Source organism: Erinaceus europaeus, chromosome 4, assembly GCF_950295315.1.
Source record: "Erinaceus europaeus chromosome 4, mEriEur2.1, whole genome shotgun sequence".
Taxonomy (NCBI): domain Eukaryota; kingdom Metazoa; phylum Chordata; class Mammalia; order Eulipotyphla; family Erinaceidae; genus Erinaceus; species Erinaceus europaeus.
This window is the reverse complement of record NC_080165.1, coordinates 112,041,458-112,067,335: the sequence shown is the minus strand read 5'-3', so window position 1 is coordinate 112,067,335 and position 25,878 is coordinate 112,041,458. Positions and strand designations below refer to the sequence as shown.

The 25,878-nt window shown below is 38.6% G+C and overlaps 1 protein-coding gene across 1 annotated transcript; it reads left to right on the top strand.

Moving 5' to 3' along the window:
• The first annotated feature begins 6,072 nt into the window (after nt 1–6,072).
• On the top strand, nt 6,073–20,337 carry ABRACL (ABRA C-terminal like). Its single transcript, XM_007531492.3, has 3 exons — nt 6,073–6,340; nt 11,225–11,290; nt 19,583–20,337. Exons 2-3 carry the CDS (start codon nt 11,230–11,232, stop codon nt 19,765–19,767), a joined length of 246 nt encoding a protein of 81 aa, XP_007531554.1. The 5' UTR covers nt 6,073–6,340; nt 11,225–11,229; the 3' UTR covers nt 19,768–20,337.
• The last annotated feature ends 5,541 nt before the right edge of the window (nt 20,338–25,878 follow it).

The following is a 25,878-nucleotide window of genomic DNA, read 5'->3' as shown; positions in this document are numbered from 1 at the left end:
AGGGGAGGAGAAAGGCAAAAGGGGCTGGAAAGGAAAGAATTTCCTTAGCAACTGTTGTGAGGGTTTTAACTGGTAGGATTAATAATACCCTGCAGGCAGGGAGGGTCTTGAGGGTAGAAAGAAGATAGTTCAAAGGAATGGAATGGATGGGCATCTTTCAGGCAAAACAATGATTATAGATAGGCCATACTATCAGGAATGCAGGGTGGAGCAGGGGCAGCTGGCTTAATTTTTTAAGGAATGCCAAGCTCCTGGAGGCAGAAAAATGCAGGGTGCTTTGTGAGGCAGGGAGTCTGATAAGATGAGGCAAATCTTTGGGGTTACTCCTGTCCTTTCTTGCTCAACCTCTCGGTAGAGACTGACAGGATAGATGCACTCTTCATGTCAAGCCCTGCCAGGCTCTACCACATCCCTCACAATTTCCCTACAACCAGCTATTTGTGGTGCTTAGTAATACTCAAGTGTTGCTTATGGAAATACAAAGGGTAGGGCCATCTATAAAAATGGTATGCAGTTTCTTGTTGGTGATATATAGTCTGACCATGCAACTGAGAAACTGTAAACTTAAGTACTTACCCAACTAATTTCAAAAGATCAACATGCAAAAAATATACAGAAAGTTTATCATACTTTTATTTACAATCTCCCCAAACTGGAAGTAAACAGAATTTCCTTCAATAAGTAAAGGAATAAACAAACTATAGTATGTCCATTTATAATATGCAGTAGTACTCAGTGCTCCAAAGAGATGAGTTATCAAGCCATGTTAAGATGGATGGACCATAAATGCCCATAGATAAAATAAAGACTAATTTTATAAGACTAAATACTGTATGACTATGGATGTTGTAAAAGCCAAAACTTTAGAGATGGTAAACAGACTAGAGATCGCCAGGGGTTCTTGGTGGGAGTCAGAGAGTGTAGGATTGAAGAGTAAACACAGAATTTTTAGGGTGGTGATCCTAATTCATAGATTACCTTAAAGGTGGATAAATAACACTATGCTTTCCAGCCTAACAAAGTACGTTTTTCAAAACCCACAGAAGTTTATAACACAAAGAATGAATCTGAATGTATGCATATTTAGAAGTCATTTAGAAAGTCTGGGGCATCCAGAAAGAGACAAGAGTCTTAACTTTGCAACAACTCTCTGAAACATTCTCAGAAGGAAGTAGATGGAAATGTTTCAGTAACTAGAAATCAGTACTCAAGGTAAAAACATGCACATAGACACTGTGCTCTGACTCATAAAAGTGATTTCTCATTAACTGTTCTGGTTTGTGTGTGTGTTGAGTGCTGCTCAACACTGGCTGATGGGGGTGGATTGCACATGGAACTTTGAAGGATCATGGCTCAGACAGGAAAGTCTTTTTTTTTTTTTTTAATATTTACCTATGGTTAGGTAAATATTTTTTAAGTTTTTATTTAATTATTATTAGATAGAGACAGAGAGAAATTGAGAGGGGAGGGGAGATAGAGAGGGAGAAACAGAGAAAAATATTTCTGTGGTTTATGCACTTATATATATAACAGGCAGTCTAATGATAAATTCACGTATTTTTGACCCACTTAAAATTTTCTATATAAGATGTGAGATAGAGACGTAATTAATTCTTTTTCTAGTGTATGTTCACTAGCCTACCAACCACTATTCTTTCCCCACCGAGTGGTCTTGACAACACCCTTCAAAAGTCTATTAACTATAAATGAATGGACTTACTAATGAATTTTCTACATTTGTTGAGATAATTATGTGAATTTTCTTCTTTGTTCTAGTAAAATGCTGTATTAAATTGATTTCTATTTGTGTGAGAAAACTGCATTCTTGGAAAACACTTCACTAGCTGTATATGTAATCCTTATTTCCACTATTTACTGAAGGCATAATTTTTACTTTTACTTTTTTGTGTGATACTGAATTACCACTAATATTACTACTGCTATCAATGTTAATAAAAGCACAAGTGAAATTAGTCTGAACTAGGATGACAAATCCAAATGAGAAATCTCATTTTAAACAATGAGATAAAATTTAGTAACCACTGCCAATAGAGAATTAAATTGCCTGTTATTAAATAATTTTTACATTCTTGGAAAAATATTTTGTTTGGTCATTACCCTCTATTCTCTATTAAAAATGTTATATTAAAAAAGAATATATCATTTAAGTAAACTTTCATGCCTGAGGCTCTGAACTCCCATGTTCCATTCCCAACAATACCTGGTTATTAAGCCAGAGCTGAATAGTGCTTTTGCTTTTCTTTCTTTATCTTTACTTCTTTATCTCTTTTTCCTTAATAAACAAATAAAATATGAAAACTATATAGCACCAGGGACAAAGTTTTAACCATAAGTAATCATTTAATTAATTCTCAAAACAAAATACCAATTTTTCCAGTATACAGATCAGTAAGCAGACATTATTAGCATCCCAAAGGTCTCTCCCATGTCCTGTCTGTTGTTGTTCACCACCTCCCAACAACCACTATTCTTATTTCTAGCATCACTGATTAATTTAACCTCCTTTAAAAACTTTATGTAAAAGGAATAGTAGGTACACTTCATTGAATACAGAGTATGTAACTCATTTATATTGTTGCATGCAGTTGAAGGCTATTCTTGGTGGCTAATTTTCCGTTATTGGACTATTCCATCATTTATTATTCATTCTAATATTATTGGCTCCTGGGTAATTCTAGTTAAGAAATATTATGAATAGCACTGCTATAAAAACTCCCCTATCTCTTGGTGCATCTTAATATTTTTTCTACTGGATAATTTACTTAGTATAGAATTATTGTTCTTGGGTTGAGGAGATAGTTTAATAGGTTATGCAAAAAGACTTTCATGCCTCTGAACTCCTAAACTCAATCCCCAGAACTATCATAAGTCAGAGCTGAACAGTACAGTGGTTAAAGTAAAAGTAAAATAAAGCAAAAACATAATTTTTTTTTATGACACTGAATTTGAGAGGGAAAGGATAGATAGAGAGCAAGAGAGAGGGATACCTGCAGTATTGCTTCACCTTTTGTGAAGCTTCGCCCTGTAAGTGGGGGCTGGGCCCTTGCACACTGTAACATGTTATGTAAACTCAATGTGGACCCAAAATATAATATTCCTTTGCAAATATTTTTCCTATTTCTTACAATAGAGGCAGTTTTCTTTTCTTTTTTAAAATATTTTATTTATTTATGAAAAAGATAGGAGGAGAGAGAAAGAACCAGATGTTACGCTGGCACATGTGCTGCCGGGGATCGAACTTGGGACCTCATGTTTGAGAGTCCAAAGTTTTATCACTGCGCCACCTCTCGGACCACGAGGCAGTTTTCTATGGACCTTTAAATATGTTATTATAATTCTTGCTGCATTAATATGAAAATTTGTTTTTGCTGACCAGCATGGGAATTTTGACCTGCTCCACTTCCAACCTGGGCCAGTTCACTCCATTTTACACACCCTGATAGACCCCTGGCCCCAGGAGGTCACCATACTGATGCTAAACTCAGTGTGGACACCTGATTGGCAAGTAGCTGGGACTATAGGTGCATGCCAGTAAGTTCAGCTGAAATTTCATTAAAAAATTATTTATTACCTAGAAAGCCAGAGTATTACTTTTACATATGTGGTATAGGGATCAAACTGGGGACCTTATACATGCAAGTTTTGCTCTCAACCTACTGGCTGCAGGCACATGAAGTTATTAGTCAATGTGTCATGCTGTCTTCTAGAAATGTTTATAGTTACAATGACTAACACAGTGGTCACTAGTTACATAAAGCTGCTGAGCACTTTAGACAGTTATTCACTTCAGATGGATACTGTTTGAATGAAGACTCAAAATTGCTAGGTCCTGCTAGGTAAATTTTGATTTTAATTTAATTTAGTTATTTCATTTATTTTTACCAGAGTACTGCTTAGCTTTGGTTTATGGTGGTGTGAAGGATTGAACCTGGGCCTTTAGAGCCTTAGGCATGAGAATCTGTATGCATAACCATTATGCTATCTACCCCCACCCTGTAAATATCTGTATTTCAAAGTATGTATATGTATATATATATATATGCTTATATATGTATATACTGTACATACACTTTGAAAGATATAAATATAACTTCAGTTTTGAGTGGGAAACAAAGCTCAAAGGACCTTTCAATTATGTTAAACCTCATCTGACAAGAGAAATCCAACTTTTTTTTTTTTTTTGTCTCCAAGGTAAACACTGGGGCTCGGTGCCTGCACTACAATCCACTGCTCCTGGAGGTCATTTCCCCCCATTTTGTTGCACTTGTTATTGTTGTTGGGTAGGACAGAAAGAAATTGAGAGAGGAGGGGAAGACAGAGAGAGGGAGAGAAAGGTAGACATCTGCAGGGCTGCTTCCCCTGAAGTGACTCTCCAACCCTGCAGGTGGGGAGCTGGGGCTCAAACCAGAATCCTCACTCTGGTCCTTGTGCGCTTAACCCATTGCACTACTGCCCGACCCCCAGGAGTCAAACCATTTAAAGGAGTAATCTTAGGTCGTATGAAAGATAACATCAAGGGGCATGCCCAAAGTCACACATGCTTGGTATAAAAGGTTAATATATCACAGTTTGGGAAGGGAATGAAGCCTCATGGAGCCTTAGGAATTTGGATGTGCTATGGCTGGGCCTCATCTTTTAGAGTTGCTGTCTACTGTTTTTGCTGCTTGTTCCAACCCCCATAGACTATGTCATCCTCATGGTTTCTGATTACTGTTTTCCAGAGTCTCATTTCTCTACTGCCTCTCAGCTTTGGCCATTGTATGGGACAGGCAGTTCTTTGCATTCTCCTTTTTCAGTTTCCAAAGGAGATTCTGATTGACTTATCCGGTTACCAGAGTTTCTGCTTGGTGAGAACTACAATATTTATTCCAAGTCATTACCTATGATAATGAACCTCTCTTGGGTTAAATGATTACTCTTAATCCAGTCAGCTGTAAGGAATGGTATTGGTAATTGTATTCATGCAATCTCTGTCCTAGGAATATTTTGAATCCCTTCTCTCAGTAGGGATTCTTTTCTAGTGGGACTCCAGGTAGAACAAACATTTCAATCCATAGTGGAAGAGTAATCTTTGGTGGTAGGGAACTGAGACTCATTCAACATTAAGCTCAATGTGATAGGTGTTAACTACAAAAAGATAATATTAATAGAATACAGTTTGGGAAGGGATGTTGAATGGTCTGGGGTTTGAACAGATCTTAATTCCATTCTTCTCACAACACCTCCTCCCACAGATTAAAACAATAGTGACTAAGACATACGGAGTGTAACTATTTAATTTTGCAGTTAAATGTAGGAAATAATGAACAAAAGAGGGAGGAAAACAATATTGAAATTGAAGCAGGAATGGGGCCAGGTGGTGAGTGGTGCACCTGATTAAATGCACACACTACAGTGCGCAAGGCCTCGGGTTTAAGCCCCAGGGCTACAGGTATCTCTTTGCCTTTTTCCATCTCTTCACCCTTCTCAATTTTTGTCTCTATTTAATAACAACTAAATACAATCTAAAAAAAAAAGTTGAAGCAGGATTAAAGACTATGATTATCTCAGTAGATTTTTTTTTAACTTTAAAAAATATTTATTTGTTAGAAACAGAAATCGAGGGGAGGGGAGAGAGAGAGAGAGACAACTGCAGCCCTGCTTCATCACTCGCAAAGCTTCGCCCCTGCAAGTGGGGACCAGGGGCTCGAACCTGGGTCCTTGTGCGTTGTAATGTGTGCGCTCAACCAGGTGCACCACCACCCAGTCCCCAGAATTTTTTTTTTCAAGTGTGCATTTTTTTTGGCTGGCCAATCAGACCATCCTACTGTATACAGCTCCTGCTCTCAGGCTTCAGAACCAATATCTAGTTCCTTATAAAATATTTCAGCATCCTCCTGCACATTGGGGGCGCCTGATTTCTTCTGTTGAAACAACGGCCCAGGCAGTAAATCAGCTCGCAGAATCAGAAACTGCGGGTTGAGAGTCACTGGCTTCGGGTGGCGCAGTGGAAAAGCTGCAGTAATCTAAACTCTGGAAAGTATTCCTAGAAGCAGCAGACGCTCAGCCATCTATCTGGACTCTGCCCCCTTATTCAGCATCTCCTCTGGCAAGATTCTTCCTCATAGGCTTGCCTCAGGGCGTGTGGGCGGTCCCTTCTGAGAGCTGAAACTCTTAACTCTCCCCCCACCGCACCCCAGCCCCCACGGCACTCCACCTCCCCATCAGTCTTCTCTTTGCTTCCACCACTTCCTTGTTCAGCCAGGAAGCTAAGAGGAGGATAATCAGTGCCTCCGGGCTGCACCGGTGTTTTCACTGGAAAAGAAAAGAAGGCAGAGAGGTGAGTGAGCACCCTGGTTAGACGCGGGCATAGGCTGGATGGGGCTACTGGGCGGGGGAGTCGTGGACTGCAGGTGGAGAGCAAGGGCTGGGAGGGGGCTGAGGCGCCTGGAGATTTTTATGGGCGGGGTGGTGAGAGGGGTGGGGGTGAGGTGCTGAAACCCAGTGGGCGCGCCCCTCTGCCCCCACTCCACCATCCGACTTCCTCAATCGATTCACGTGACGGCCTGCGGGCCGGGTGGGGGGAGAGAATGGACAGGAAAGCGAGCAGAGTGATTTTGAACCCGTGCGACGTGTCGGATTTGCTCTTGGTGGAGGCTCAGGGGGACTGGGCGGAAAGTGACTGGGTTCGACGGAGGGGCGCGCCCCTGAGCTACTACTCGGTGGTCTCTGCATCGGACTAGCCGCACCCGCGGTGGGCGTGGCTCTGTGCGCTAAGGGTTGTGTGTAGGAGGTGGTGCAGTAACGAGCTAGCCAGGGGCTTGGTTGAAGCGGGGTGACCGCCCTCTGTCTCATTGCGCGGGGGCGCCCAGGCTGTTGGTGAGCGCGCGAGTTGTGGAGACAAAGGTTTTCAGGAGTAGAAGCTCTCCGGAGAGGCCGCTCTGTGGCCCTGCTCTGCGAGGCTAGGTTGGCGCTCCTCTCCTCTTTGGCTGCATGGTGATCTGAGGAGGACAGGGTCTCTTAGCCCCTTCTGGGCAAGCTCCCAAACTTGGAGAGAAGATAACCAAATATGGTGTGTGTGCGTGCCCACGCGGAAGCAGGAAGGAACACAGTCATTCTTTGACCTGCACCAGCTGCCTGCCACTAGTCAGGGTTTGCGAAGGGGGTTGGACAAACGTGACTAGCCGTAGGACATAAAATTGGCTTCTGATCCCCAACGCGCCCACTCCAATAGGTTTTATTCCTTGGGAATTAGACAGTCTCGATGTAATGCTTCCAAACTTAACAAAACCCAAACCAAAAACCCTCTAAGAGGGTCTTTACATGTTATATAGATATAGATATATATATGGTGTGATATTTTACCATATGACTGGAAGACATTCCACTTTCTTTGTGATTCTCACAGCACAATGCACAATTAGAATGTCACTAGAACCTCACTAGCATCTGCCATGCCTCACCCATCCTCCTCCTCACATTGGTGAGCTCTTTTTCCCCTTTTAAACAGGATCTGTTTATAGCCTCTCAGTTCATTGTTCTTGATCTTTCTCACTGCAGTCTCAGGCTTCTGTCATATAATGTCATGGACCTCTCAAAGACTGCTACAATAAGTATTTCCCCCTTTGGCACCAAAGAAACCAAAGTACGTATGTTAGCAATTGTTCACATTTGTGTTATTTTCCTACTTATTAGGGTTCAGGCAGGGAGCTTTTCTCCTTTATTCAGTATAAATATTCCATGTAACTCAGTTTTATTTAGTGCATTTTTTCATAATTAGTAGGAAAGAAGGAAAACATAGTGAATGATGTAGTAAAACAGCTCTTATTTGTGGGCTGTTGGTGGTTGGTGGAAGTAGTGGAAAACTGATTAGGAGATATCTTTTTATAGTGAAGGAAAAGCACAGAGCATGAAAGATGAAGAGAAGATGTAATCCCCTTATACATTTCATGCTACCTCTATCTCGTGGGGGATAATTGTATTTGTCAATACTCACAGACCCACTTCTATATCTGCATTAATGCTTCCAATAACAGTGTGTACATTTTAATCATCATAAGGCAGTTTCAATTGTTAGATAATTTTTTTCTCTTCCCAGTCTCTCTTTCTCTGACAGCTATTCATTGTGCCTGATAGAACAACACAAAAGACTTCACATACATACTTAAAAAAAAAAAAAGCAGGTCTTTTACTGATTTTTAGAAAAATGGGAGAGTCGAGAGGTAGCGCAGCGGGTTAAGCGCACGTGGACCGGCGTAAGGATCCTGGTTCGAGCCCCCGGCTCCCCACAGGGGAGTCGCTTCACAGGCGGTGAAGCAGGTCTGCAGGTGTCTTTCTCTCCCCGTCTCTGTCTTCCCCTCCTCTCTCCGTTTCTCTCTGTCCTAGCCAACAACGACATCAATAACAACAACAACAACAATAACTACAACAATAAAACAAGGGCAACAAAAGGGAATAAATAAATAAATGTTAAAAAAAAAAAGGAAAATAGTTCTAGGTTTCCTAGAGTGTAAGTAGCAGCAACTCAATCAGAACCAGCAATAGGAGTACAGATGGGATCATTAATGTAACTGGGAAGTCCAGGTTTAAGCTTTATCATAGTTTTGTGGCTCAACGTGTTGTGTTAACTTTATTCCTGTCAGACTCTTCCTTGGTAGTCATTTATATCAATGTCTGTAAACTCTCCTAGTAGGAGAGTCTTTAATAGTCCTGGCAAAATCCTGGGCTGAAATTCATTATTCCAGATGGGCTTGTCTGTCTTATCCCCAAACCATCTTTTTTGGCCTGAACTGCCACTGGAGTTCAGTGCAGGGCTCTTCCAAAAGACAAATGGATTTAGAGTAGAAAGGAAAAGCTCAATTCAAAATAAAATTAGATTGATGGCTTTGGAATGGGGAATGTGTGCTAGGCAAAAACAAACCAATAACAACAAAAACTCTAAAACTTTGAGACATATATATATATATATATATATATATATATATATATAAATAATAATGGTTAACAGGATTGTAAGATAACAGGGGTATAATTCCATATGGTTCCCAACAGTAGGGTTCCATGTCCCATTCCCTCCATTGGAAACTTCCCTGTTCTTTATCTATCCCTCTGGGATGCTATAGTTTTTTTATTTTAAATATTTTTATTTATTATTGGATAGAGAGAGAAATTGAGGTTGGGAGAGAAAGAGACAGAGACACCTGTAGCCCTGCTTCACAACTCTTGAAGCTTTCCCCCTGCAGGTGGCAACCAGGGCCTTGAACTTGAGTCTCTGCACACTTAACAGCCTGACTTGGTTTTTTTTTTTTTTTGTTTGTTTCTTTGACACTGATTTTTGATACAGGATTTTACATAGATTAATTAACCTATTATTTTGAGTTTTATTTCAGTATATGCTTATAATATTCACACATAATGTTGCAGTACCTTTAGTGATCAGCTGATCAAAAATCTGGGTTCCCAATCAGTATCAATCAAACATAAATGTCACTCTGGGTTTTAAACAGTTACCAGGAATTAATTTCAATCCACAGAGAGTAGGTGGTTTCTTCCAAATCATTATCTAAAGCGCACCATACATGCAAGCCTCATTTTTAGTCTCTTATTTGATCTGGAAAACATGATTTGAAAACAGACTAAATCAATGAACTTTCTGCCTAGTTGTCTATATTTTCTGACCCCCATGTTGTTTTCGCTGTTAATAATTGTCTCTTCTTCCTTTACTTCTTTGACTTTCAGTGGGGGTACTCTTTTCTACATCTGCCACCTCTTTCCGGTTTTCTTGCTAGTGTCTATTTCCTTTCATTCTCAATAGGTGCTTTACAGATTCCCCTTCCCTTTTTGTTGCTGAGTGCTCTTCCTCTGAGAACTTCTTTCTACCTCACTTGAATCAACAGCTTTATAGCAGCAACTCCCACAGGTTTAATCCAATACCCTCTCATACCTTTGCTTATTTATTTAATCCATCAAACATATTTATTGAACCTCTGCTTTGGGTGTCAGACATGATCCAACAGCAGTCGTTACAGACAGATGCCTGAAGCAAAGAGCTCAAACCTTGTAAACTAGTTATTGCAGTTGAGTGAAATGCAGAGGACACACAATACTATGGGAACACACTTGGGGGAGCTCTCCTTCCATGTTTCAGGGAAGGCTGCCTGGAGGAAGTTAGAGCTAAGCTGAGTCTGAATATGTGAGAGTTAGACTCAAAGCAATAGCCCAAGACAATGAAATAGAGCAGGGGAGATAATTTAGGCTCTTAGAACACAGAATTTGTATGCTGAGGTCTTAGAGGTTCCAGATTCAATCCACATCTGAACAACATTATGGCGTTTCTCTTTCATGCTTTTTCGTAGTCAAAGTAACATGAATATAGGTTGGAGATTTAAGAGTGAAGGTCTTGTGAAAGAAAGATGCAGTAGATTCATGTAGTGATAGCCAAGTACAGTACAGGGGATTGAGATCCTGGTCTGTAGAGCATTTACTGAACCGCAATAAGTCTCAGCTGCTTGCTGTTAGTTCTGGATTAAATGGTCCTCTCAAGTTCTCCACTGTAGTCAGTTTGCACTGCACACTGTCCCTGGAAGGATACTCACCATGTGTGTGATGCAGCCTTTCTCCAGATCTGCCTTCCTGCACATCTACAGTCTCCTGATTTATCTGGGTATATCTAAATACTGGCTTATGATCAACCTCACCTGTGGTATGCTTTTTCTCCTATGCTTCTGTCCTTTTGCATACATCCTTCCCTCTGCATGGAATATGCTTTCCCAGTCCTTTCCTTGACCTCTATCATATCTTTGGTGAGCACATAAACAGCAGCTTCCTCCTCTGTGCCTTAGATCCACCACTCGAAGATTACTTGTGCCATTTCTGATTATTTCATATCGTTTTCCTGTTCTGGATGGGGAGTTATCTGAGAACTTGTCCTGAGTCATTCATCTTTTGTATTTTGGGTGCTAGGCAGAGCATGACAGAGAAGATGGAGTTAGCATTCAAATAGAGTGCAATTCTGTAAAATATGAATGGCATCAGTCCAGGTGTTATAAAGATAGTGGGGGGATGGAGGTACCGAAGTACTATGCTTGAAGTGCGTTTTAAAAAAACAGGAATGTGGTAAATTAATGGTCATAATGTTCCATCAGAGAAGGAGACTATTGACTTTGATAAGATGTGCTTAGTGAATCATCGAAATTATAATACAGACGTATTTTTTCTTCTTCAGAAGCAATGAATGTGGATCATGAGGTTAATCTCTTAGTGGAAGAGATTCACCGTTTGGGTTCAAAAAGTAAGTATTCTTATGAACTTGAAAAAAAGAAAAATGTATATATGGTAATCCCATATTTCTTGGGAGAACTATGGTGGTTAGCATTGAAGGGGAGTGGGGACACAGAACTTTGGTGGTAGAATTATACTCTTGTTATCTTGTAATATTATAAATTACTATTATATTACTAATAAAAATATAATAAATTTTAAAGAGTAAGTATTCTAGGGACTGGGGATGTAACTTAGAGAAAGAACACATATCTTACATATATGAGGCATTGGATTTGATCTGTACACCCCTCCCTTCAAAAAAAGTATTCCAACATAGCTACAGTATTTTCCCCCAAGTTTACTACCAAGAATAGCCAACTTTTTGTATAAACCTATAATGGGGTTTCTGTCCAGTACTATTCCCGGACCGAGGTGAGAACTGCTTCAACTTTGAAGTGATTTATGGAGAAGAAAAGACATTAGGTTATTGTGATTCTGATGCAAAGAATTGCTTAGTTATTTTGTTAATCTTTGATAGAAAGAAAATTCTATACACCACCTACTTGGTTGTCCTTAAAATCTAGTGATTAAATCAATTTTTTGTCATGTTATTTTATTAAAAAAAATTAAATGCAGCTTTCACCCCCAGTACTGGGGGTGGTATGAGGTGTCTTACTGCTGTAGTTCATTGCTCCTGGGCTGATATTTATATTATTTTTCATTTCAATGGATAGACAGAGACAAATAGAATTAGAGAGGGAGAGGCAGCATAGTACCACTGATATCTAGGTGCTCTTGTATGGTGCTGGGGCCTGAACTCAGTCCCTATGTACACCATGGTGTTCACCCTACTGAATGAGTGATATATTTCCTCACCCCTGTTATACCATTAAACTTTTTTTCTATTTTATCTTGTCAATATTTTAGATTTCTAAGTGATAGGGACTCATATTGAAACTGTACTAAATTGACTTTATTTTTCCAAAATCTTGAGTTTTGTGTAACCAGGTTCATATAACTAAAATAAGCTATCCTTAGGCAGGGTATTTTATTTTGTTTTGTTTTGTGTTGGTATGGTCTCCTTTTTCTTCTTTTCAGTGCCATGTAATATTGGTGGTATTAGTGTCCCTTTCCTAAGTTGTAATGAGTTTAAATGTAAATTTAGCTGTTTACCTCCAGCATACTGTAAATTTAGATATTTGGCTTATCTCAAGATAAAGTTTGGGGAACATTTTGAAAATTATAAGACTATTAGTTGTATTCAGCAGTGAGGACAATGGAATTCAAAGTTTTTAAAATTATATCATGTAAGTGAAGAGCAGCTTTAAGGGTCTGGGGAAACAGCATAAGGATTATGCAAAAGACTTTCTTGCTTGAGGCTCTATACATTCCTGGGTTCAATACCCAGCACCACCACAAGCCAGAGCTGAGCATACTCTGATAGCTCTCTGTATATATTTTTCTGTTATTAAAAATAAATAAATAAAATATTTTTTAAAAAGAACAGCTTTAAGAAGTGTCTTACGAGGTTTGTTTTATTATTATAACTTAATTCTTTTCTCTTTGTGGGTGGGGTTTACAGTTGACTTTAAAAAATTCAATAGTTTGTACATGTGTGACATTTCTCAGTTTTCCACAGAACAATCTAACCATGCCCTAGGTCCTTCTCTGCCATTATGTTCCAGCACTTGAACTCTCCCCCCACCCGAGAGTCTTTTACTTTGTGTTTTCCCTTCTGGTCTTCTTTTTCAACTTCTGCTTTGTGTTTTCCCTTCTGTTCTTTTTCAACTTCTGTCAATGAGTGGGATCATTTCATATTCATCCTTCACTTCTTGGCTTATCTCACTTAACATGATCCCTAGTTATTCTTATAACTTTGTCTGCTTCTGAATAACTAGTCTTTTGAGTTAATAAGTCATATTTTGAAAATGCCAGTAAATCATTAGTGTCAAATGTATCTCTCCTATTATTTTTTTTCCTTCTTATTGCTACCAGAGTTATCTCTGGAGCTTGATGCTTACGCTACTCCTACTGGCTTGCTTCTTTCTTTTTTCCTTCCTTCCTTCCTTTTCTTTCTTTCTTTCTCTCTTCCTTTCTTTCTAAGAGACAGAGAAGAATTGAGAGGGAAATGGGGGGAAGGGGAAGAGAGAAAGACCCATATAGAATTGCTTCACCATTTGTAAAACTTCCTTTTTGGTGGAGTCAAGATGGTGGCTTGAAGTCAGCAACTAGACAGATTCTCCACAAAAAAATTGATTCAAATCTTGGGAATTCCAAGTGGGAGCAGGATTTACAGGCTTGTAGGAGATGTCCTAGACCCTCGCATCTCCAGAGCTCTGGTCCACTAAGGAAAGATAGAAACAGGCTGGGGGTGTGGATTGACCTGTCAACACCCAAGGACAAACCCAATTGCAAGGAAGACTAAAGCAGAAACAAATCAATGGGACTACATCAAATTGAAAAGCTTCTGCACAGCCAAAGAAACTATCACACAAACAAGGAGATACCTCACAGAATGGGTAATCTTCACATGCCATACATCAGACAAGAGACTAATCACCAAAATATACAAAGAGCTCAGAAAACTTAGCAACAAAAAAGCAAATGACCCCATCCAAAAATGGGCAAAGGATATGAACAGAACATTCACTACAGAAGAGATCCAAAAGAGTCTGGCTAGTGACATGAGAGAGAGAGATGACCCAGGAACCAAGCTCGTGCGGCGAGGCAATTCAAATCTTTATTCATCCGAGTGCCCCGGAGTCAGGTAGTAGCACACTTGGTTAAGCCACGTGGTGCAAAACACAATGGCTGGCATCAGCCTCCTGGTGTGCCCTCGCCAGGTCGGAACACGGAAAAGACAAGTCGGAAATGGAAGTGGCTTGACAATACCATACATGGTTAGAAAAGGGGAGGAAAAAGGTAGGGACTTCCGTAGCAACTGTTGCTAGAGGTTTAACTGGTAGGATTAATAATACCCTGCAGTCTTGAGGGTAGAAAAAGAATATATTAAATGAGCAGAATTGGTGGGGGAACAGGGTGGAGGCCTTAAATCATTTGTTAGACAAAGCAGAAGATTGATATGTAGATAATAAAAGGATGGGCCATAGTAACAAGGAATGCAGGGTGGAGCAGGGGGAGCTGGCTTAATGTTTTAAGGAATACCGGGCTCCTGGAGGCAGAAAATGCAGGGTGCTTTGTGATGCAGGGAAAATGATAAGATGAAGCAAACCTTTAGGGTTCCCCTGTCCCTTCTTGCTCAACCTCTCATTGGGACACATTGGTGAGGTCATCTGCCTAGAGAAGTCGGGATGGAGTCATGGTAGCATCCGTAACTTAGTGTCTGGAAGGTGACATGACCTAAGTTGAGACAAGATAGCTAATGAACATGAACCAAAAAGAAGAACTAGAGCAGATGAGATTAGGGATTTTAGGGTAGAAGAAAGCTAGGAAAACCATTTTAGGCATGTTTCTAGGGGCATACAACTATGGTAGATTTTTTAAAGTTTTGTAGCTAGCCTGAGGTTGGGTGAAAATATTGTCTCAGAGAATGGTGTCAAGAGTAGAGAAAAGGGCTAGAAGCATATAAAAATTTTTATAGCTTTACCAAGTGAATTTAGCTTTATGGTCCATTGCATATGTATACCAGACACTGTTTAAGTACACATGGCAAAGCATGTTTCTTTTCTTACATATCTTAGATTGTGTCAGTTTAGGAAGAAATTCATGAGTTGACTTTGGCATGTTGATGGAGAACATCTATCAGATAATAAAATAAACTGTTTAGATTGCCAACCAATCAAATGAACACTGTTTTCAAATTACATTTTTCTGCCACCCATCTGACCATACCCATGAGATCAAAGTTTAGTGAGTTTTGCTTTCAATAGTGATGTCTCTGCCTACGGTTCTTGTTTCTACATTTCCAGCTTCTCCCTAACTCTGTGGCATTTTGTTACACTTTGAGTAGTGCTGTTGTTTGCATTAATAAAGGTATTTTCTAAAGATTTGTAAGACTTTATTCTCTTAGATCTTCATGTCAGCCTGCTGTTGATTTGTCAGATTCAAGTTACATTTAAAATTCTAGCCTTTACACCCTCAGAACAATACTATTATTTTACTAGGGCAAACTGAACCTAAATAAACTTCAAAGTCAGAAGCTTTATAATTAGAAGAGTGCAAAGTAATTATAATTTATATAAGGATGAAAATATTTTGACCATTTCAGCTTCACTAAAACTCTGAGCTACCTGTCCCCAGTAACAGATGATTTATTGAGTTGGGAAACAGCCATGAAGATATATTATCTACTGATACATTATGGATAATTGTTTAAAATGTGTTTGGTATAATTTTGACTAATCTAAATTATAATTTAGGTTAATTTTACTGATATAGATATAAATATGATATATTGATTGAAGTTGGAAATTGATAAATTAGCTTTACCTGTATCTTTTAAAATTCTTCAGAGACATCTGGTATATGATCAGGTAAGTAAGGGGTTTTTGAAAATTAAATTATTTTATTCAACAAATATTTTTTGAAAGCTAGCTTTGTGTTAAAGTGCTAGAGACCTGAAACTAAACACTTTTTTAATGACTGTAAAATGCACTGAGTAGTTTTAGCTACATGAGAAGTATTTAGTAAATGTTAGTACTTAGTACTATTGAAATTAATGATTGATGAGTGCCTTGGCATATTTATGTAAGAACTAATGAACTTTTCTAAGAAATCATGGAAACGTCTGAGAGGAGGTGGTATTTGAATCCATTTTGGGAGAAAAAAGAATTGAGGTAGGGAAAAGTATCTGAGATATTGCACAAATGACTCAATATGGGCAGATTTGGTGTTATAAATACTGTTGGTTCACTTGCAGTATGATTTCAGAGAAAAGGAAGTTTAGAAAGGCACCTTGTATTTATTTCATCACTTTTTGATTCTGATCTTTTGTATGGTTCTTTTATTTTCGATGTTGTTTATTTCTGCTCTAACTTTAGTGATTTCTGTCCTTCTAGTTGCTTTAGGGTTCCTTTGTTCCTCTTCCTCTAAGTCCTTGAGGTGTGCAGTAAGGTCGTTCATTTGAGCTTCTTCTGGATGTTGCATATGTGATTGTATGGCTATAAGTTTCCCTCTCAGTACTGCTTTAGCTGTGTCCCAAATATTTTGATAGGTTGTGTCTTCATTTTCATTAGTTTCCAGGAACATTTGAATTTCCTGCTTGAGTGAGTCTCTGACGCAGTGGTTCTTAAGGAGTATGTTGTTTAGTTTCCAAATTCTGTGACTTTTAATAATTTTCTGTTTGTTGTTAAATGTTAGTTTTACTCCACTGTGGTCTCAGAAGACACTTGGCATGATTTCAATGTTCTTGAATTTATTGATGCTGTCTTTGTGGCCTAACATGTGGTCTATCCTTGAGTATGTGTTGTGTGGATTTGAAAAGAAGGTGTATTCCAGTTTTTTGGGGTGGAGGAGTCTGAAAATGTCCAAGAGGTCTAGTCTGTCAATCTCTTCATTCAATTCTCTTGTATCTTTATTGGTTCTCTGCTTTGTTGATCTGTCTAAGTGTGAGAGTGAGGTATTGAAGTCTCCCACTATTATTGTATTGCTATTGATGTATTTGAAATTCTTTCAGTAGGTGCTTAATGTATTTAGATGGTCCCTCATTGGGTGCATAGATGTTAATAATTGTTAAGTCTTCTTGGCTGATTGATCCTCTAATCATTATGTAATGTCCTTGCCTATCTTTTATTACTTTATTTAATTTAAAATCTATCATGTCTGAGATGAGAATGGCTGTTCCTGCCCTTTTTTGCCTGTATGATAGTTTTCCATCCTTTCACTTTAAGTCTGTGTTTATCTTGTTGTGACAGATGGGATTCTTGCAAGCAGCATATGGTTGGGTTATGTTTTCTGATCCATCCCCCCACCCTGTGCCTTTTGATGGGTGAGTTTAAGCCATTGACGTTTATTGATATTATGGATTTAATGTATTGTAGTGCCATTGTTCAAAAAAAAATTTGTTTGCTCTGATATATTGCAAGTATTATAGTGATGTTCTTGTTTATAAGAGGTCTTTTAGTACCTCTTTCAGGGCCGGCTTGGTGATGGTTGCCTCCTTTAACTGTTGTTTGTCTAAGAAGTTTTTGATCCCTCCATCTAGTTTGAATGAAAGTCTAGCAGGATATATTATCCTTGGTTGAAACCCTTTTTCATTCAGGGCTTGATAGATATCTTGCCACTCCCTTCTGGCTTTTAGAGTTTGAGTGGAGAAGTCTGCAGAGAATCTTATGGGTTTTCCCTTATATGTGACTTTTTGTTTCTCTCTTGCAGCCTTTAGGATCCTTTCTTTATCCTTACTTCTTCTCATTGTGACTATGATGTGTCTTGGTGTCTTCAGGTCTGGGTTGATTCTGTTTGGAACTCTCTGGGCCTCTTGAATCTTGATGTCCTTTCTGTTATTCAGGTCTGGGAAGTTTTCTTCTATTATTTCCTCTAGAATGTTTGCTTCCCCTTCCTCTCTTTCTTCCTCTGGCAGGCCAATTATATGAATGTGACTTCTTTTGAGATCATCCCATATGTCTCTGTTGTTGTTTTCAGTATCTCTCAATCTCTTTTTAAGCTCTTTCACCTCTTTCTTCGTTTTCCCTAACTCATCCTGTGTCTGACTAATTCTGTTTTCTGCTTCTGTTAGTCTGCCTTCCCTTGCCTCAGCTTCTTTCTTCATTACAGCTATTTCAGCTTTCAGTTCTCTAATTGCCTCAAGAGAATCAGTATTTTCCTTGGGGGTCTCAACTGTTGTTTCCCTAACACTGCCATTCCTTTCCTCCAATGTTGTTTTCATTTCTGTGATTAATACGTTTATTATTGCTTGCATACTTTTCTTATCTATGGTTACTTCTGGCTGATTTGTAGTTTCTTCTGGGCTCTTGTCTTCATTCATTGGAGTAGCAGTTTTATTTGTTTTTGATCTACCCATTTTTTTGATTTATGTGTTTCTTTTTTTTATGCTCTGTTGTTCCTCAGTTGTTGTGTCTTGAGTACAAGTAACACTATACTAAATACCTTTATGACAATTGCACTCACCAACCTCAGGAATTACAGTAGCAACTGAAGCAAGTATTGAAGTAGTTTAATCGTTACCAGTTAGCCAAACAATTTCTCCAGTCCGTGAAAAAATAGTAACCAAATCCCAGTGAAGAAAGAGAATAGAAAGAAAGGATAGCAAGAATAGACATTTATGCAAATCTACTATCCACTGTATATTCTAGGGGTAACAAGAGGGGAAAGGGAACTAGAGCAGAGATACACACATAGAGAGTCCACTCTGCGTCCGATTTCTTCCCCAAAATAATTCACAAATTCAGAAAGGCAAAGAAGAAGGAAGAAGCGTATGACAAGATTAAAAAAAAAAGAGAGAGAGACAAGAGAGAGAAAAGGGAAAAGATAAGAAAAAGAACTGTAATTAAAGAGCAGTGAAAGGAACTTCCCAAATGTGTATCAGTGAATTCAAAAAAGCAGACTGTTTGGTGGTGTGGGGGCTTGGGGCTGTGACTTTGGAAGCTGTAGGATTAAGGAAGAAAGGATGACAAGAATGAGAAAAAGAAAAATTAAAAAAAGAAAGAGAGAGAGAAAAAAGAAAAAGATAAGAAAAAGAACAGTCATAAAAGGGCAGTGAAAGGAAAGGTTTTTTTTTAATGTATTTATTTTTAATTATTTAATTAGCTATGCGGGGTGAGGTGGGGGGGGGGTTGGCTACTTAGAACAAAAAAAGGCCAGAGGTTTCAGAAGGGTATAGACTTAGAATTAATGATACTCCCTGGTGGGACAGGAATTTGGTAAAGAAAAGGAGCTCCTAGCAGGGAATCCTGCTAGGAACTAGTCCCCAGAGACTTGGTATGAGGGGGGGCGGGGAAGGAGGTATACTTGAAAATTAAAAGGAAGAAAAAAATTTTTTTCCCCTTTTTTCCCTACTCTAATTCTTAACCCAAATTAAGTTATAGTCACCTCCTTGGTGTGACCGCTAGGACCCCTTATTGGCTGGCCTGCTAAAGGCAGAAAATCCTGCCGTTTCCAGGAGATGTGGTCAGAGCTCAGCCACTAGCAGCTTCTCAGTCCGCCATCTTCCGGGAAACCCTCACTTTTTGATTCTGAAAAGCAGTTATTGTGAATATTAAAACTGTTGTGTTACCCTTTCATGATCATTAACAGTTAAATTCTAATCTTGATTCATCTCTGGTTATGTATTTATTAAAGATCATGAAAATGCCAGCAAAAACAGATTGCATTTGCTAACATTGTGTGAATCTCCTCAACTTAGATGCTGATGGGAAGTTAAGTGTGAAATTTGGAGTACTCTTCGGAGATGACAGATGTGCCAACCTCTTTGAAGCATTAGTAGGGACACTCAAAGCTGCAAAACGAAGAAAGATTGTGATGTATAAAGGAGAGCTACTTCTGCAAGGTGTTCATGATGATGTTGACATTATATTGCTGCAAGATTAGTATGCTTGCATATCTTTGCTTATTGCTATTTTTTATTTCTTGTAAACTGGAAAATCAAGTCAGAGGACAAGACTACTTAAATGTATTTTTATAGGATTTGTAAACAAAAGGAGACTCATATTTTAGAAGCCTGTCATTTTTATATCTTCAAAAAATTATGTATCACACTGTAAAGTGAGCAAAACCTATTATTTTTCTCAGGAATCTGGTTGAGTGAGACTTTTTTGTTGAGGTAGGGGAATATTTGTTTCTTAAATTATTCATAAACAGTTTCTGCAGATACTTGACAGTCTTTGAAAGTTGGATGCAAACTGAAGACCAACTCTTCCTAAGGAATATTAAAGTGTTTATATAAGAAGAGCATGTAATTATTTTAAAACTACCATACTGTCTTATTTTGTCATTCTAAGTATCCCTGTGTCTCTCAGAATCAAAGTTTTGCATCCAGGTTATGTAGCCACAATAAAAATGATCTTTATTTGAAGAAACACTCTCTTAAAAATCTCCAAATTTTGTAAGAATTATTAGTGTTAATGATTGGACCTTATAAAATGCTGATTTTGATCCTTATTGTGATTTTGTCACTTCATTTGGGAACACACTGAAGAACATAGTCTAAAGACTTTGTTCTGGAACTGGGCAGTGGCATATCTGGTTGAGCACACACATTACAATGTGCAGGGATCCAGATTCAAGCCCCTAGTTCCCACCTGTGGGAGAAGAAGCTTCATGAGCAGTAAGGTAGTGCTGTAGGTGCCTCATCCATCTCCCAAATTTCTCTCTTTCCAAACAAATAAATAATAATAAAAGACTTTGTTTTCTTATTGATTAGAGTTAGTAAATGATTATCCATGATTTTATGTTGCAGCCTGTAGTACAGAATTGAAAATTATGCAGAATATTGAGGTAAGCCCAATGAAATTCACAGTGGTTGGAAAAGGTGTTGTAAGTGGAATTTTTATCAAGAATGATAGAAGTTTATTATCCTGAAGAAAAGGCTCTCAAGGTAAAAGGAACTACTTGAATTAGTGAGATGTGATCTTGTGGAAGGAAGGATATCAGATTGATTAGAATGTTAGGGAGAGAGGTGATTCCAACTGTATAATTAAGGTACAAACAGGAAGGTAAGGAGAGGGATCTGTTCAGAAATTGGAGCAGGCCAAGTTTAAGCCCAAACCCACAGCACTGGGGAATTTCAGTGCTGTGGTCTTTCTCCTTCATCCTCCCTTTTCTATTTCTATTTGAAAAAGTGAGTGAGGAGTAGTGAAGTCCCATAAAAAACAGCAAAAAGGAAATTGGAGCAGGGAGTTTCCAGAAAGATGCCTAGTGAAGCTTGCTCGCTCTGTACTGGAAATGAGGGTGGATTGTAGAGAGTGAAAATTTAGTCAGATTGGCCAGCAAAAACATTGTTCAAGAATCTCATGGTGGTAGTAGTAATGGCAAGACTGAGGAAAACTAGATTTTTTAAAAAAAATTAATAATGATTGACAAGATTGTGGGATAAGAGGGTTACATTTCCACACACTTCTACCACCAGAGTTCCACATCCTGTCCCCTCCATTGGCAGATTCCCTATTCTTTATCCCTCTGAGATCTCTTTGGGGTGCAGAAGGTGGAAGGTCTGGCTTTGGAATTGCTTCTCTGTTGGACATGGTTGATCCATACCTGTAGCCTGTTTCTATCTTTCCCTAGTGAGGTAAGACTCTGGGGAGGTGAGATTTCAGGACACATTGGTGAGGTTGTCTACCCAGGGAAGTCAGGTTGGTGTTATGGTAGCATCTACAATTTGGTGGCTGAAAAGCATTAAGATACACAGCAGAATAAATTGTTGAATAACCAGGAACCTAAAGGCAAGAACAGAGCAAATGAGATTTGGCATCTTTATGTTGGAAAAGCTAGGAAGTCTATTTAAGGTATATTCCAAGTAGCCCATGACTTTACTAATTTTTGCCTGAGTTCAATAGCTAACATGCAGGTGGGATGAAAGTATTGTCTGGGAAGATGCTGTCAGAGTTGGGAATAGGACTAGAAAGCTGGATCAGGAAAGAGAGTATGCTCCCAAATATGGGAAAAGTATATAAATATCAGTAACTGTAAACCCAAATACATTGTTAAGGAGGTTGAAATTCTGTCACTAGTAACATTTCTACTGTTACAAGATATCTATTCATCCAGGTTCAGAGTGGAGGTGGCACAGTGGAATAACAGAATTCACTGGTGGGACCAGGCAGTGGTATACCTGGTTGAGCACACATGTTACTATGTTCAAGGGCCTGGGTTTAAGCCTCCAGTCCCCACCTGCAGGGGGAGAGTAGTATTTCAGATGTCTCTCTTTATCTTTCCCACCTCTCAATTTCTTTCTGTCCTATTAAACAACTAAATAAAATTTATTATTAAAAAAAGAATTACTGGTACTGAATAATCATTGTTAACATTTATCAAGCATTTACTATATTTATTCTCATACATTCTGAGATAGATATTCATATTATTTGTATTAACTATAAATTCATTCTAAGGTTAGTAGCCTTAATAGCAAGATACTTTTTGCATCTATTTGTAAGAAAGGAATTATGATCTCACTTACATAAAACTAATTCCTTGATTGATAACATTTGCCAGAGTGTTGGAAGACAGCAAACTAAGAGGTGTGGTTTTACATGTTTGTTACCAAGTGGTGTTGGGTAGGTAGCTGTATTTTAGAGATTTATTCCAAATAGAGAAAGGGAACTTCCCAAAGGAAAGGCTACTGAGTATATAGGAACAACATAAATTCAACATATATATCGTGAAGCATGTGTGTGTGGGGGGGTGGTGCAAGTGAGAATGAATGTTCAAAAGCCATAGGCTTCAGTGCATTCACTGTGAATGTATGATGGTTAGAGTAGAAATGTGTAGTGAACAGGTGAGGATTTGAATTTGGGGTCCAGCCAAAGGTTCATGATGATAATCCTAAGATTAAAGATTCAGGGCTGGCAAGATAGCTCTTTTAGATAATGTGTTTGCTTTGTTATGGACAAGACCCAGGTTCATATCCAGCCAGTACTGTACTGAAGGAAGCTTTGATGCCATGGTGTTCTTTTCTCTCTTTCTATCGTTCTCTATCTGAAAAAGACAGATACCTATACCTATCAGTCTGAGCAGTAACACCCCATTGATGATTGAAAACAGAAAATGAATAATGGTTTAGGTTTGTTTGTTTGTTTGTTCTCAGTTTTGTTGTGCATGGACCATCATAATTTTGCCTTTATTCCCTGAAAAGCACAAGAGTGTTCTACCGAGTATACCGCTATCTGACCCCACTTCACTGAAAATTGATTATCAAGAACATAGAAAATCGCTTCCCCAGAGACCCACCCTACTAGGGAAAGAGAGAGGCAGACTGGGGGTATGGACCGACCAGTCAACGTCCATGTTCAGCGGGGAAGCAATTATAGAAGCCAGACCTTCCACCTTCTGCAACCCACAACGCCCTTGGGTCCATGCTCCCAGAGGGATAGAGAATGGGAAAACTATTGGGAAGGGGATGGGATATGGAGACTGGGTGGTGGGAATTGTGTGGAGTTGTACCCCTCCTACCCTATGGTTTTGTTAATTTATCCTTTCTTAAATAAAAAATAAATTAAAAAAAGAACAGAAAACACAAACTATAAACTATCTACAAATGTTGTAAATGATGGGTATGAGGAGCTGAAAAAATAGCTCACTTGTATAGCATACTTGCTTTGTCATGGGCATGACCCAGGTTTAAGTCTATCGTTCTATTCTTTTTTTGTCTATCTATAAAAAAGTCTGTCTGGACTTGAATGGCTGAGGCCTTAATTTGATTCTCAGTACTTCATATGCTAACACTAATTAGTTGCATTGCTAAACAGAATTACCATCTGTTAATTTCAAATTAACTTCTCCAAGCAAGTATACATTTTAAATTTTAGTAAACATAAATTTTACTAAATTTACACTTAAATATTGAAACCACATCTTTACATTTATCCCTTAGAAGTAACAGCCAAAAATATAATTTTATTCTGTAGGCAATTTTTTTAGAAACCAAAGAATATGTGTTCAAACTATTTGATAAAACTTAAAACTTTTTGGAAAAGTATCCACCTAGTGATCTTAGAGGTGGTACAGTGGATAAAGTGCTGGACTCCCAAGCATGAGGTTGTGAATTCGATCCCTGGAGTCACATGCACTCTGGTCTTGTTCTATCTTTCATAAAATGGATAAATAATGTTTTTAAATTTTTATTTATAAGAAGGAAACTTGAAGTATTCACCACAATATCCTGCAAGATATCCTCAATTATAAAATAAACCTTGACAAATGTAGAGGATCAGAAATCACACAAAGAATATTCTCCGACCATAATAAGATCAAACTCTAAATTAGTAACAAAAGGGCATATGGAAAGCCAGGCAGTTGGAAATTAAATAGCATACTTGTCTTGAGTAGTATGTCTATCACACAGTTGGGTAGGATGCTTTAGAAATGTCAACTAAGCCAAGCTGATAGATAATATTGCTGAGAGCGTCCATATCCCTACTTCCTTTCTGCACACTTGTTCTATCAATTACTGGGAGAAGAGTACTATGAAGTTTATAGGTACACTTATGGGTTGATTTTTCTTTCTTTTAAAAAAATATTTATTTATTATTTTCCTTTTTTGTTGCCCTTGTTTTATTGTTGAAGTTATTATTGTTATTGTTGGTGTCATCATTGTTGGATAGGATAGAAAGAAATGGAGAGAGGAGGGGAAGACAGAGGGGGAGAGAAAGAAAATAGCTTTTTAGCCAACAGGTTCCAGATGCTAGCAAGATGTGACCAGACTTCTTAGGACAGACAATCCCACCAATGTGCCTTGGAGCTCCACTTCCCCAGAGGCCTTCCCCACTATGGAAAGAGACAGGCTGGGAGTATGGATCTACCTGTCAATGCCTATGTTCAGTGGGGAAGCAATTACAGAAGCCAGACCTTCAACCTTCTGCCTCTCACAATGATCTTGGGTCCATACTCCCAGAGGGTTAAAGAATAGGAAAGCTATCAGGAAAGGGGATGGGATATGGAGGTCTGATGGGGTGACCTAATAGTGACCAGCTTTCTAATCCTATTCCCGACTCTGACACCATCTTCCCAGACAATACTTTCAGCCCACCTGCATATTATCAGTGGGGCTCAGGCAAAAATTAGTAATGTCATTGGCCCTTAGAATATCTAAACTAGTTTTCCTAGCTTCTTCCAACATGAAGGCCCCAAATCTCATCTGCTCTATTCTTACCTTTAGGTTCCTGATTATTTAACAATTTGTTCTTATTTAAATCTTAATGTTTTTTCAGACACCAAGTTGCAGATGCTACCATGACGCCAACCTGACTCTCTGGGTAGACAACCTCACCAATGTGTCCTGGAACCCCACCTCCCCAGAGCCCTACCCGACTTAGGGAAAAACAGAAATAGGCTGGGGGTATGGATCAACCAGTCAATGCCAATGCCCAGTGGAGAAGCAATTCCAGAAGCCAGACTTCCCACTTTCTGTACCCCTTATGTCTTTGGTCCATACTTCCAGAGAGATAAAGAATAGGGAAACTTCCAATGGAGGAGATGGGATATGGAACTCTGGTGGTGGGAATTGTATGGATTTGTACCCCTCTTATCCCACAATCTTGTTGATAATTATTAAATCACTAAAAAAAAGTAGAAAAAAATTTAATCTTAAAAATAAAAATATGATTAAACTTGCCACTTTTGCATACTCAGTTTTTTAAGTTCTTATTGTAGAAAATTCAAGCACCTGTCCATGTCTCATAGGCATACTTAGAAAAAATGTTAGATACAAATATTTATTTGAGGAATTTGTCTTAATTGAACACAAAAAACCAGATTTCCCACGTGTCTGAACTGCTTTTGATGGTTCCAAACAATAGAGTGAGTAAAAGATCTATAGATGATAGACAAAACACAAACATATGTGATGGCAGGAGAACAAGTCTGCTTTTCTATGTGCCATGTGTTATTGGATTCACTATTTTATAGCCTCATATATCTAGAAACAAAGACATGTACATTTAATTTATTTATAGTCAGATCATCTTGGAGTTTCCTCTTCTTTAA